This window comes from Ctenocephalides felis, unplaced genomic scaffold (genome assembly GCF_003426905.1).
Source record: "Ctenocephalides felis isolate EL2017-DRISC unplaced genomic scaffold, ASM342690v1 CF-g0.4_SCAFFOLD_00845, whole genome shotgun sequence".
NCBI classification, from domain to species: Eukaryota; Metazoa; Arthropoda; class Insecta; order Siphonaptera; family Pulicidae; genus Ctenocephalides; species Ctenocephalides felis.
Window position 1 is genome coordinate 16,888,536 of NW_020536999.1, and position 13,783 is coordinate 16,902,318.

General features: G+C 28.7%; 1 protein-coding gene across 1 annotated transcript in view; it reads right to left on the reverse strand.

Moving 5' to 3' along the window:
- Positions 1-11,278, reverse strand: part of LOC113364174 (diuretic hormone receptor-like) — a 191,234-nt gene extending 179,956 nt beyond the window's left edge. Inside the window, exon 1 of the mRNA XM_026606654.1 lies at positions 10,801-11,278. Coding sequence (XP_026462439.1) covers positions 10,801-11,086 — 286 coding nt within the window. The 5' untranslated portion in view covers positions 11,087-11,278. The remainder of the gene's footprint in view (positions 1-10,800) is intronic.
- Between the last annotated feature and the right edge of the window lie 2,505 nt (positions 11,279-13,783).

Below are 13,783 nucleotides of genomic sequence, written 5' to 3' on the forward strand. Positions count from 1 at the left end.
TTGAATTATGAATTCAAAAGTTCTAAAATCGATAGACTTTGAGAGGCTCTTTTTTGAAAAAATATATCAAAGTCTCCTAGTAAGTTTTATCAAAAAGTGGCGGATCTAATCAGAATTGTAAAAGAGTAAAAACTTGACACTTTTATTATTGCAAATCTTGGCACGTGCCATAAAATTACAGTTTGTGATATTATCGACTAATTTTAAATTTTATATATTTAAATTTATTTCCATTATCAATTTTGACCATGTGTAACCATTTTTGTGATTGCTAAATTGTTTAAATAATTATTTTGATCCATGGAAAGAAATGCAAACTCCTAATGTGATCTGGAGACTATGTAGATGTAGATTATTATTATTGACTCGAGTTTATGTATTTTTTTCTATTTAAGAATTACTTAAGAACAAGTCAATTTTCTAAAAAAATAAAAATGTGTCATTCTGATGACACATTTTAATTATATTATTTATTAAAAATAATAAACTTTGAGGAAAGAAATAATAAACTATGAGAGGTATTATTATTATTGGCGTTACTACTTGCCCCAGAAAATGTTACATCTAGCCCCTAACACTGAGTGGGTCTAAACACTGCACTTTTTTTCTAGAAAATGATTAATTGTAAAGTAATTAACGATAAGTATCAAAATATTTTTACTTGATTTGGTAGAGGAGCCATCTAGCATCATTTCGTAGAAATATAGTTAGTGGATCTGAAGATATATTAATTTAAACAAGAAACTGTCACAAAAAGATCCTAACTCCATTACATCAAAATTTTTAACTTCCCGTAAGGCAAGTTATAGCAATCGCAAAAAAAAATCGAAAATGAAAATTTTTATATATCTTTACATTTCAAAACTTTCTGAACATTTCGGCATACCTTAGAAAAAATGGATGTACGTGTGTGTGTGTATGTGTGTGTATGTGCGTGTATGTGTGTGTGTTCGGATACAAATTTTCGTCGAAGATTTCGGGAACACGGATGAAGTGATTTGAATAATTCAAAAAAACATTCGATTCGTATTGATAAGGAGACGTACTGATTAATTTTTGGCAAAGGCAGGTCTAGCCGTTCCGAAGATATGGGGCAAATAGTGCCAAAAACGGTAACTCAGTTTTTAAGAGAACGGAGCGTCCGACTTTTACTTGAATTAAACGAAATGAAGAACTGATCAAATTTTCATTAGTAAGTCTAGCGGTTTCGGAGATCTAGTAAAAAAGTAAAAAAAAATGCCATTTGGCAGTCAAAAATGATCATTAGACATATGCACATCAAACTATCAGATATTTTTTAGAGATTTTAACAATAAGTATAAATTTTGTTTACATTCCTATGGGTTCCGTACTAGTGTTTATTCGTTTGACGGCGACGCGGCGCTTACGCGCTTCGATATATTTTTAATGTATTTTGGCATTCATATAACCATTTTTTTAGCTACGTTTTACCACCTACGACTGGCAGTCTCTAAAACCCTGTGCAAAATATACCTAGGCGCAAAATCTTTTCCACCATCACTTTTACACCCAAGAATAACCATCATCGGCCTTGTTTTAGTCCTTGCTCTTAAATTATACAATTAAAACTGCATTTCACGATAAGGACATATATCCAGGACGTTTCTGTATATTATTGTCTATTCTCCACCATGTATTGTTCCTGAAATTCTAAGGACTTACGAGTTTTCGGGTCAGTTATTGTTGTTTGAATAAACCATATCAAGTTTCTAATCTTCCTATTACAGGACTGAATGCCTTTGAAGAATCGAAAAGGGACTAGGGACAGGGATAATGGGGAATGGAATTTATTGATAAAATATTATATGGGCATATGAATGAGATGATTTTGTAATAAAATATTATTGGTACAAATATGGTGGATAAAGGTAATAAAATGTGGCGCTTTAAATTTCATTGCTAATTTCAATATTGTTTTTGTTTTTTTTTAGACAACTTGATATCGTGGTGTAGCAATGTCGATTTTCACTTAGGGGCACAACTAGTGTGAATTTTCAAAAAATCGAATTTTCAATTTTTCCATGTTTCGATAGGTTATACCTTTAAAAATAACATACAAAAATTTTAAATCGATATCTTAACAGTTTTTGAATTACAGCCATTTGAAGAGTATATATATAGTATATAGTATAACGATTATTTAATCTTTAAACGCGTTTTTCTCGAAACAGCATAATAAGAATTTGCTGCAGCTATTAGTCAAAAACAAATGATCCGATCACTATCAATTTTTTTTACATGTTCTATATATAGTTCTCCGTAAAATGAAAAATCGATTTTGATCGGATCAAAAATCAAATTTTGACAGTCCAGAAACGATCAAAATTTTGAGTAAAATTCGACTTTTTTTTAAAACGCCGCCATTTTGTCAATTTTTTATTTTTGATTTGGCCTTATTTTTGCGATTTGGAATCGAAATTTATTTTTCGCGACGTTGGAGATCGACCTTTTTTCTTCAAAATTTTTACGATGTATTCTTAAAATATGTGTTAATTTATTCATAAAATTTTGAACTGATTCATAAAGTTTTTTTTTTAATATAAATTCCCAAAATCACCATTATATAGGCGGTTTCACTAGTTGTGCCCCTTAAATCAAAAATATGATTGCGATGTAAAATTGCAATGGCAATAAAAAATCACAGTATTCTTCCCTGAGTCGAGTTGGAATTTAACTCAGCTCATAGACGTGCCCTAGGGCAGCACTACCCCTAGTAGTACTCATATCTTCATTTTATTTAACCAATTTTAATAAATTAACAAGTACGAAATTAAAAATGTGCCATTATATGTTTCATACTTCATTTCGACTTCCATAATAATATAAATCTTTTTTTAAATTGCTATAATAATCATGACAAATAATACTTTTCATGCATTTTTGAAAATCTTTTAAATTGTCAATTACTATTTTAAAGTGAATAAGGACTTTATGAAATCCTTTAAGCTTTTATAGTGGGCGGATAAACGGGAAATTCCTTCTCCATTTATGTCTGTCATAATCCGCAAATACGAAACGCATATTGTATGCCAGGAATTGATAGAGAGGGAGCTGGTGGAAATATTTGAAAAACACTACAATGGATCTGGTATTTTTTTAAAAAATTCTGCAACTTCTTAGTAATAGCGTTATAGCTCAATTTATTCAATTGCATATTATATGGATTCTTTCCGAAACGAAATTTTTGTTCACTTTTCAGCATATATTAACTTTCCGTAGTATATGGGAAGTTATAGTAATCGCAAAAATTTAAAATGAAATTTTTTTTATAATTTCACGTTTCAAATATTTCTGAACATTTTGATGTACCTTTTGACAAAATGCATGTATGTGTGTATATGTGTGTATTGTGTGCGTGTGTGCGGATACAATTTTTTGTCGACGATTTTGGGAACACGGAACAACCGATTTGAATATTCAAAAAGCGTTGTATTTGCTTTGACAAATGAAGAACGTATGAATTTTTTTGAAGACAGGTTTAGCGGTTTCAGAGATCTATTAAAAAAGTAAAATAAAAAATGCAATTTGAACGCCAAAAATGCACATCAAATTATCAGATATTTTATACAGAGTTGAGTAATAAGTCTTTTTTTTTACATTTCTATGGGTTCCATACCAAAGTTTATCTACAGCGCTTACGCGCTTCGTCCCTGAAACAGCTACGCAGCGCGATTGCTTTAAAAAAGTTTTAAAATTAATACAAAATTAAAACATCTAATTTTTCAAAAAAAAGCATTTTTTGCATATATTTATTGCCAATATTGGTCTTTATGCCTTTTAAAGGTTTGTCTCCAATGAGATATTTTCTTTTATCCATTTTGGATATTTTATTTAAGATCATATGGCCATTTATTTAAATCTTCGAGTAGGAGAATCAAAAGCCAATTTTTATTAAAAATTGTCAAATTCTAAAAATCTAATTTTTGCAAAATTTTGAAGGAAATAATTAAATTACGATACCGGAAGTTACAGCAACTTGAGTTAAGGCACGAGTTTTTTACCAGCAATAAATTTATGTGTGTGCATCATACTAATTAATATGGTATCCTATCCTTAATTTCTCATAATTTTTTTCTATATCAAAAATGGATACTAATTGTTGATTTGTTGTGAATAATCAATCTAATTGATAACTGATTTTTCACCTAGGATTTTCATAAACCTTTGTATGTTGTCAAGACAAACTTCTTTTTAAGTCTTTGGCTAATATTTTGAAGCTGATCTACCTTATCTCCAAAAACATTTGACCTTCTCTTTACCAAAACCTTTAATCTACTCATATTCATCCAACAAGGTAATCAGAAATTTTGCTAAATCTGCTCCGCAATCGTCAAAACTAATTTCCAAAACTATTATAGCTCTATTTATACTTTATATATAATTTTTTAGTACTTTTGTCTTATATTCTTTAAAACTAGTATATCGTTAAAACTAGACATATCTCCACCAAAAACCAGAAAACTCTTCATACTCTTTGTGGGAATTAAATATTTTTTTGGGTTTTTTATCCATTTTCTAACATATGTTTAGAATATTTGTATCCAAGAATACACACATACAATTGTTTTTCTAAACTTATGGTAAAATGATTAGAAGGTCTTGAAATATGAGGATACGTAAAATAGTTGTTCGAAATATTTACCCAAGGAGTTCTGGGTTACCAAATTTTCCACCAGATCTCTGTCTACTGAACGCGACATCCTACTATATTTTATACTGCGTAATAATCCTTGAGATTATAAAAGATATTATATCTAGGGAAGACATCAGAATGAAAATCCTTTAGCAAATAACGCGTACAGTTTCAGTAGTTTGTTTGTGTTTGAACAGTTTATCTCCTTCCACTGATTTTAAATAATAAATGAAATGCATTTTGTACGAGCAAATAGACATAGTCTAAGTAAATATACTATTGTACCAGATATGAATATATGCTAATGAAAAAAATTACAGGAGAAGGAATAGAAAATTTTCATTTTCCATTTTTTTGAGATTACTATAACTTACCCTACAAAAAGTTAAAAATGCGAATTAACATCAATTTCAATCTGTTTTTACCAACACCATGAATGATTTTTGCGCATCAAAAACAATTCCTAAGAAAAAAAATATTTTCTACAATTTCATTTTTGATCATGTGTACTTTGGATGTATCCAAATTTCCACTTCGATAAACATCAATAGAGTAAAATTATAAATTATACATATCCAAGTACCTTTTACCCATCTGTGAGGGTAATTCGAGAGGACTCCCTCGACACGTACAAGTTTTATTACAGAAAATCAGAGCAAAAGAGGTTGCCAGATGCGACATCAACACGAACCGAAGTGTAATGATGGCAAGAGTTTGATTTTTATAGGAATTTTAGTGATATTACGTGTATTTCATATTTTATTTGGTAAAAACAAGATAGAAAGGAATTGGACTCAAATCTGCTGAAACAAATCTGCTGGTAACAAATCTAGACAAAATTGCTGGCGACACATATCTAGGCTTCTTGGTGGCACCAGCATGTGTTTCCATAAAAAAATCTGAAGGAGACTGATGTAGGCATGGTGTAACACATAAGTTCCCAAACTTGTTTGTGCCCTTGCAATTTTTCATTCAACGATGAAACATTCAATAGTTTCTGAGATATGCAAATTGATGGATTGCTGGCTCTGCTCTCAATACTAGTGTTATAGCAGATTGTACGTTTTCAAAAATGCATACTTCGATTTTAATAAAACTTGACATACGTTGTTACTACACTTTACTAAATATTTGACAGAAATTTAAAGTTGAAACACTCAATAGTTTTTGAGATATGCGAGGTTAATGGGTGGCTGGCTCCGCTCTCAATACTAGTGTTGAAAGAGATTGTACGTTTTCAAAAATGCATGCTTCGATTTTGATGAAACTTGACATACAATGTAACTACACTTTACTAAATATTTGACAGAAATTTAAAAATGGAACATTTAATAGTTTCTGAGATATGCAAGGTTGATGGGTGGCGGGCTCCGCGCTCAATACTAACATTTAAGTTTAAATCATTTCTAAATATGCCATGGACCACCATTTTTATTTCGTGGACCCGCAAACTTTGTTTTCCCTGCCGTGGACCCCTTGAAAGTTGCCATGGACCCCTGAGGGTCCATGTGGACCACTTTGGGTATCACTAACAGGATAATACTAGTGGTGCATGGCATTGTGCCTTGAGACAAATTGTTGAAATTGTTCGTACTATAAAATTGGTCAATGATTAATAACAATTGTTTTGTACATTCTCAAATGAATGATGATAAATGCTCTAACTATTAAAACTTATATTTTATAGACGAAATATATGACCTTAAAAATTAAGCAACGAAAGGTATGGTATCCTTATATATGATTACTTGTAAACATATGAATATATTTCCATCAAAGGGTTCTCATATTTCTAAGAACTATTATTTTTAACATCAGGCATAGGTATATACATTTTATATATATTGTATATTTGAACTCTTTTGAGAGATTGGAAAAAAATGTTTTTCTTTTTAATTTTGAAAGTTTTGAAAATTTCATTTTTTTTTTGAAATTTTTAAAACACAATGCCTTTTTTGAAATTTTGGAACAAATCTAATTTTGAAAATCCTCAAAAATTTGAAAAAAAAAATTTAAATTCGAGAATCTTGAAAAAAAAAAATTTTCTTCGAAAATTGGGAAATTTTTTCATTTTGTGCATCCTGGTTCGGAACCCTAAGTAACGATTTCTTAAATGAAATTAAACTTGCAAGTTTGCTTACATAGTTTTAAATACTAGTGCTTAGAACATTTTCCACTGTATCTCCGAACCCGCTAGACCTGCCTTCCCAAAATAGTAATCAATTTTTCATTCCGACAAGACAAGTAAAATGTTTTTTAAATACTTGTTCGATGCAATATCATTTTCTTTCAATCGTAATCGTTTTTACAAAAGTTTTGACTTTCTAATTTGTTTGTAGTTTTTTTTCATATAAAAGACCTGTCATTTCTTTATTTCTGCTATACTTTAAGATGGTTTATCTTTTTTCCACATCACCATTATTTTTAGTATTACCGATACTAATAATACTATTAGTACTTATTTAACGAAGCTAAATTCTATTAAAAATATATCTTGAGACATACAGAGAATTTTCCTAATTTTTCAACATATGATCTTGTTAGTATTATTTTTACTACGTTTTTTTTTTAAATATTTTATTTACAGAGCTAAATATGAATTTTTTATAGAACAAACATTATTTTTTAAGAAACTAAACTAAATATTTTAGTCATCAAACTATTCGAAATACTACTTATATTTTAATACGTTTTACTCCCACAGTATTTTCATATCATGGAAGCTCACATTTTCCAATTTCCGGAAACTTTCTTAATGCCATAAACTAGTTTTCTCATTTACGACTTTTGCGGAAGTATATAAATCTATATTTTCATCTTAATACATAAAAATATTAACAAGTCAATAAAAAAAATCTAGTAAAATCTATAAAACATACAGGGGTTCTATTGTAAACATTGTAACAGGGGTAAGTGGCGCTTTTTAAAGGATCTTGAACGATATTAAAAAAAAATTTGTCTCTCTTGGACATGTAAAAAGTCCTGCATATTATAGTCATAGCTATTGTCCCCCAGGGCGACGCAGTATACAAAAGTGTGAAGGTCCGTCATATTTGAGATGTAATATAAAATTGTACTATCATAAAATTTTGGTTAACGTTATTATTATCGACTAATTTTAATTTTTATATATTTTATTCCATTAAGAATTTAATAATTAATATCTATATTATTAATAAATTAGTTATAGTTATTTTGATGATGGTTATCAATATTGACCTATTTCGATTAAATTTTAAAATATTATGATACATTTTGATTTTATTTGATATGATTTTATGGCTTTTCATGCAATTTAATATAATTTTATTAAATTTTAAGTAAATTTTAATTAAATTTAAATATTTTGAATTCCTATCAACTCCAATAATAAGAACTTTTTTAATTCTGTGCACTGAATCGGAATGAATTCAATATCGAAAAATATGCCTTCGGGTAAACCAGCAACAATAATAATTATAAAATCAATAATAATAATAATAATAATAATAATTATAAAATAAACTGTGTGATTTCCAAACTTTAAAGTCGAATATTGCCGAAACTTATGGATTCAAATTCATAATTCTGTACCAGATAATGTCATAACGAGTAAACTCTATGATCGCAAGCAAAAAAAAAAAAAAAGAAAATTTTTTTTTCCCAAAACGTATAAAAATTGATATAAAGGATATTGCCGTTATTTTTGGCAGTATACCCTACAATTAAATTATTCTTTGCAGCCCCTACAAGCCCTAATTGTCGAAATAAGTCAATGTCATGTGAAAAATATTTTCACTAGTACATCTATATTTTTATATAAATGAACAATGTTACGATATTTATATTTATATTTGTATTACGGATACAGGATTAAATTTAGTAATTACAGAAAATAAATTATCTCAATTGAATTAATTACAGTAAAATACAACTGTAAAATAATATCAAGCATAACATTAGCATTATATAATACAATAACTTGAAAAAAAAGTTATAATATTGTGATAGTTTATTTAATGTGAATTTAACGTTACAACTATTAGGAGAAGGAAAACTTAGCATATTTTGTACGATGCGCGATAGTTCTTCTCGTGCCTTACATTAATATTGTCAATTAAATATAAGCCCTTTGCTTTGTATTATATTATATTTCATATCAGAATAAAATATTTATAGATAAATCTCCTATAAATGCAAAGTTTTCTTTGAGTTCGATAATCTAAATGGAAGCTAATTTATATTTCATTCGCCGAAGTGGCCTGATGTAACTTGCTAATTGGAGTATGAACATTTTCCCTTGAGTATTAGAAAATGACCTGCTGCACCTTCTATAGAAGTTCTATTTTTATATATTATATAGTTGGATAAAAATATAACTGATGAATGAATAATAATTCTAAAATCCTTGTTCAATATGAAACCCAAGTTCTGTTATAAATATTCCAACTACTCAGACTTATATTTTGACTTTTTTTGGAAGTTCATTAATAGTACAAACTTATTTGATCGACCTTGTGAAAATGAAAATATCTGTCCTGTTGTAATAAACTAAATTATTTAATATTTTAAAATTCATTTAAATGTGTAACTTATACATTAGTCAACGGATCTATTTTTAAAAAAGTTGCACATGTCCTTAGTTTTTTTTCAAATTCAATAATAACTAGGATGATAACAGTTTGGATTTTGGAGTCTTTACTAAAACCGAAAAAAGTATGTCAAATGAACAAGATTTCTCAAAATGACTGTTATGATCAATTTTAGGTTATTGTGTAAAGTCAAATAGTATGTTCTGATTTATATTTCTCTACCACAGTCCATTCTTTAATAGAGCCATTTATTCCAAAAATTGATAGTTTAGGGTCAAAGATTATTGGCAGCTTTAAAAAAAGTACATTTATCATTGGGCTATGAAAAATGTTACCACATTAGTCTATAAAATAATACATGGACATAAATTTTGGAACAAAACCCTAACATATTTTAAGAATTTTTTCACCATCAGAGGAATCTCAAGATCTACAAGCCTTAAATAAACTCACAATATTATAACTTTTTTTTCAAGTTATTGTATTAGATAATACTAATGTTAGGTTTAATATTGTTTTAGAGTCGTATTTTACTGTAATTAATTCAATTAAGATCATTTATATTCTGTAGTTACTAAATTTAATACTGTATCCGGAATTTAAATATAAATATAAGTAAGCAGAAGTCTACAGAAGATTTGTGATTATTAGAGTGTGGCGCATCGTAAAAAATATGATAAGTTTTTCTTCTAAGTTCTAAGTTTAAGTTCTAAGTATTAAAATTTTGATAGTTATCTTTTCGTAGATTTTGATCTCATTCTCATCTCAATTACATTATTTAGTTCTTAGTGATTTAAAACATGATTTTTTTCCAGATAATTTGATCTAAAAACTTAATTTCAAATTGTATTGATAAAGTCGATTATTTACACGTACCGTGAAGTTGATGCAACTTGCCTCAAAGCAAAATGCCACTTGTACCTAGTAATTTATCGTTCCCCTGATATTTCCTTCAATTTCACAATTTGCATTTTCTAAATAAATTTCCTACATTTTCTGAATTATTTCGTATCTTGAAATAATTTAATTACCATTAAACTTTACTTTCGGAGTTACAATAAACATTTATCTGAGAGCATAAAAACTTATCGCTCGGCAAACTGACGAAATTTGCATATGAATCCAGAATGTCATTATTTTAAAGGTCATGGTCAATTTTACAACTCAATAAAACGGAGTGATAACATTCTATTATTATTTTTTATCGCGATTATGAGTAAATACTTTTTTATTTCAATTTCAGTTGGGAGATTTTTGCATTTCGTGAACAAACATGGTGGCAAACGTGTGAGAAAAATGAAAAGGATTCTGGTTAATTCTTCTGCCAAATTAGAATGAAATTAGTTGGGTCAACCTGCTAATTTGCAAAATAATAAAATCATAAGGCAAAAGCAGATCTGAGGTAAAAACTGGTTAAGGGTAAGGCTGCCTAGATTTGTCATCATCCTTTGACCATAGATATTTGGAACTCAATACTCCTATTAATATTACAAGTGGTTATATATTGATGCATATGTATGCAATTGTAAACAAGTCAAATTATGACTTAAATAAATATAAATTAGAGTCACTTACGTGTAGTATCATATTCCACTCCATTCAGCTCCTTCATACAGTTCTTTACAGCGGTAGTTCCAGCTGGTGTAGACGTCCAACACAAAACACTATCCCAATAAGTATTACATTGAACAACATTGTCTTCGCCAACTTTGGAGTTGACCATCTGTTTTTCTTCCTCCTGCATCAACAAACACTTCAATTCCTCAGAACTGTTCAACTTGCCCATGATGTCTTCCAGACTAAAAGAATCGTTCAGATGGTGGGATAAGATGGATAACACTGAGTCTTCTGAATATGACATGATATAGTAAGATATTTTTTATTTATTATTTAAACATTTAAATTTTGTCACTTGGTTTAAGCACTGATTAGATAGTTAGCATAGTTTAGATATACACTTTTGCACTTTTTGTCCGTTTTATGAAAGTCCACTTAGTTGATCAAACTTATGCATTTTTGACCAGATTTATAAACGTTGCGTGATAACTACATCATTTTCTGTAAAAAATAGATATGAATTTGATTAATCATTCAGATTTAGAAAATAGTACTAATTGAAATTATCTAATATAAAAGAATTCGAAAAAAAAGTATAGATATAGACCATCCTAATAATAAAGTTAAAGTGCTTATTTTAGATGAGTGCAATTTTAAAGGGATTTATGACAAACATAAAACAATTAACCAATAAAATTGGACAAGTAGAAATACACCTTTGACTTTATATGATATTAGATAGGATTAATATATTCTAAAAAGTTAGGAATGTATTACCAGAAAAATTAATATCTAATGACATAAATTTGTTTTTGCTCTGAGGAATTAAATTAAAACCACAGAATGATTTTTTTTTGAGAAAAAAATGGTAAATTTAAAGAAGTAAGATATTCAACTCTAAAAAAAGAAATGATTGATATGTATTTATATTTGTAGCATTATGAAAATAGAATAAAGTTTCTAAGAAAATTATGAGAACAGAATAAAGTTTTTAAGAAAATAAGAAAATAATTCGACTCTGCAAACACAAGTTGGAAGTGTAACTTATTATAATAAATATTTTACTAGTACAATATTAAAAATATAACGCAGCAGATAAATTAATTTTTCAGTAATTTTCAGTTGGATATGTTTACAGTGTGTCCCAGAACTTAACGTCAAGCCGAAACGGGTTGATAGTATTGATAATAAATATCTTGAAAAAAGTTAGAATAATTTATCAAATGAAGTAGAGAATAATTAATTTATTGATTAGAATGTGAGCAAAATGTCCATGCAAAAATCGTGATATACTAAGGTTTTAATTTTTTACTAGAATTCCTTTTATCATGAAACTATTACCATTTTACAATCTTGATTAAAGACACCAACTTTTAATAAAACTTTAAAAATACTTAGTGCATTTTTTAAAGGAGCGTCCATTAATTACGTGAGCAAATTTCTGAGGATTTTTCGACCCCCCTCCCCTTGGTGATACATGGTGATATTCAGAATTACCCCCCCCTCACCCAACAAACATCACGTGACTTTTTAGTTACACGAAAAAACTGTAAAATTTTTTAATTTTTTTTGAAAATATTTGATTTTTTCAAAAAAATCAGTTAAAAAATTGATACACGTAATATTTACTATACCCCTCCCTCCCTCATGTGATATTTGGTGATTTTTATCTAACCCCCCTCCCCCTAAAAACCTCACGTGATTAATGGACGCCCCCTAAGGAGGGCTTCTCAGTCGATCAATTTTGAAAATTTTAACAAAATCAATTTTAAGTTCAACAAAATGTTTGAGATATATATATTATTGAAAACTTTGTTTTTAAATGAACAAAATTAATGAAAATTAGCCACAATGAGTAAAAATTTTTAACGTTTTTACCAAAATCATAGGTTGCACTGATTTTTCAAACTATGTAAGATTTTTCTAATTTATTTCATGATCAATCTATATCATCACCCAGTTTTGATTCGACGTTGAATTCTGGGACACCCTGCCCTCACCATAACCTTTAATTTTTTATAAAAATTAAGTAAAATAGCAAATACTAAAAAATATTAAAGTAATTGACTTACAAATGTAGATCTGGGGCGTATTAAAAATTAATCTGTTAAATATATCTGTTTTAGTATGCAAAACTGAGATTTTTTCAAAAATGACTTAGCCCTGCAAAATCACATTTGTGTTTGCCCCAATAGTTGGTGAAATTTTACTAGTACGACTTAAAATAAAATACAGGGCAGGACTTTCCAACTAACGATGAACCAATTCATAGAAGTAAAATTGTCCAGGAAGTAAAATAAGGACATCCCTGGAATTCGGTGCTATCAGTATCAAACTTATTTTAGAAAGATAGTAGAAATACTAGGAATTTCTATAAACAATATTATTATAACATTGATTGATAAGACAGCAATATTTTGCTAAATTAAGATGAGCAACATTCGAAGATGGCAATATGAATGGTCAAATTAGTAAAGTTATAAAAGCAGAAATACTCGTGGACCTCTATATTTTTATTATATTTGGCAGTATACAAGAGCAGAATATATAGATCTGGCGAGACAATATTGATTGCCACATGTGCATCAACACTTATTGTCATTACCATTTTACTAGTTTAATATTCGAAACGCGTCCATTAAACCGTTTCGCCTGTTTAGGTCCTTAATTGCAACTAAAGTCCTGGACAGCCATCCAATTAAAACAGTTATATTTAACAATGCGAACAATATATAATTACGTTTCTGGTTTATGGTAATGGTCGTGCATTTCGTGGACACAAAACGTGTACCATGGGACATTTAATTCGCAATTCGAAACTACTAATGTGTCAAAATTGTTACGTTCTAATTATGACCATTACAAGCCCATTACATGTCACTTTGGACTAAGAACATCGGCAATGGATGTTTCTGAATTTATATTTGTTTTGAATGCAAAGTTAATGGTAATAATTGTGAAAAAAAGTATATCGGTAAAATTGGAATTTTAATCAAAATTG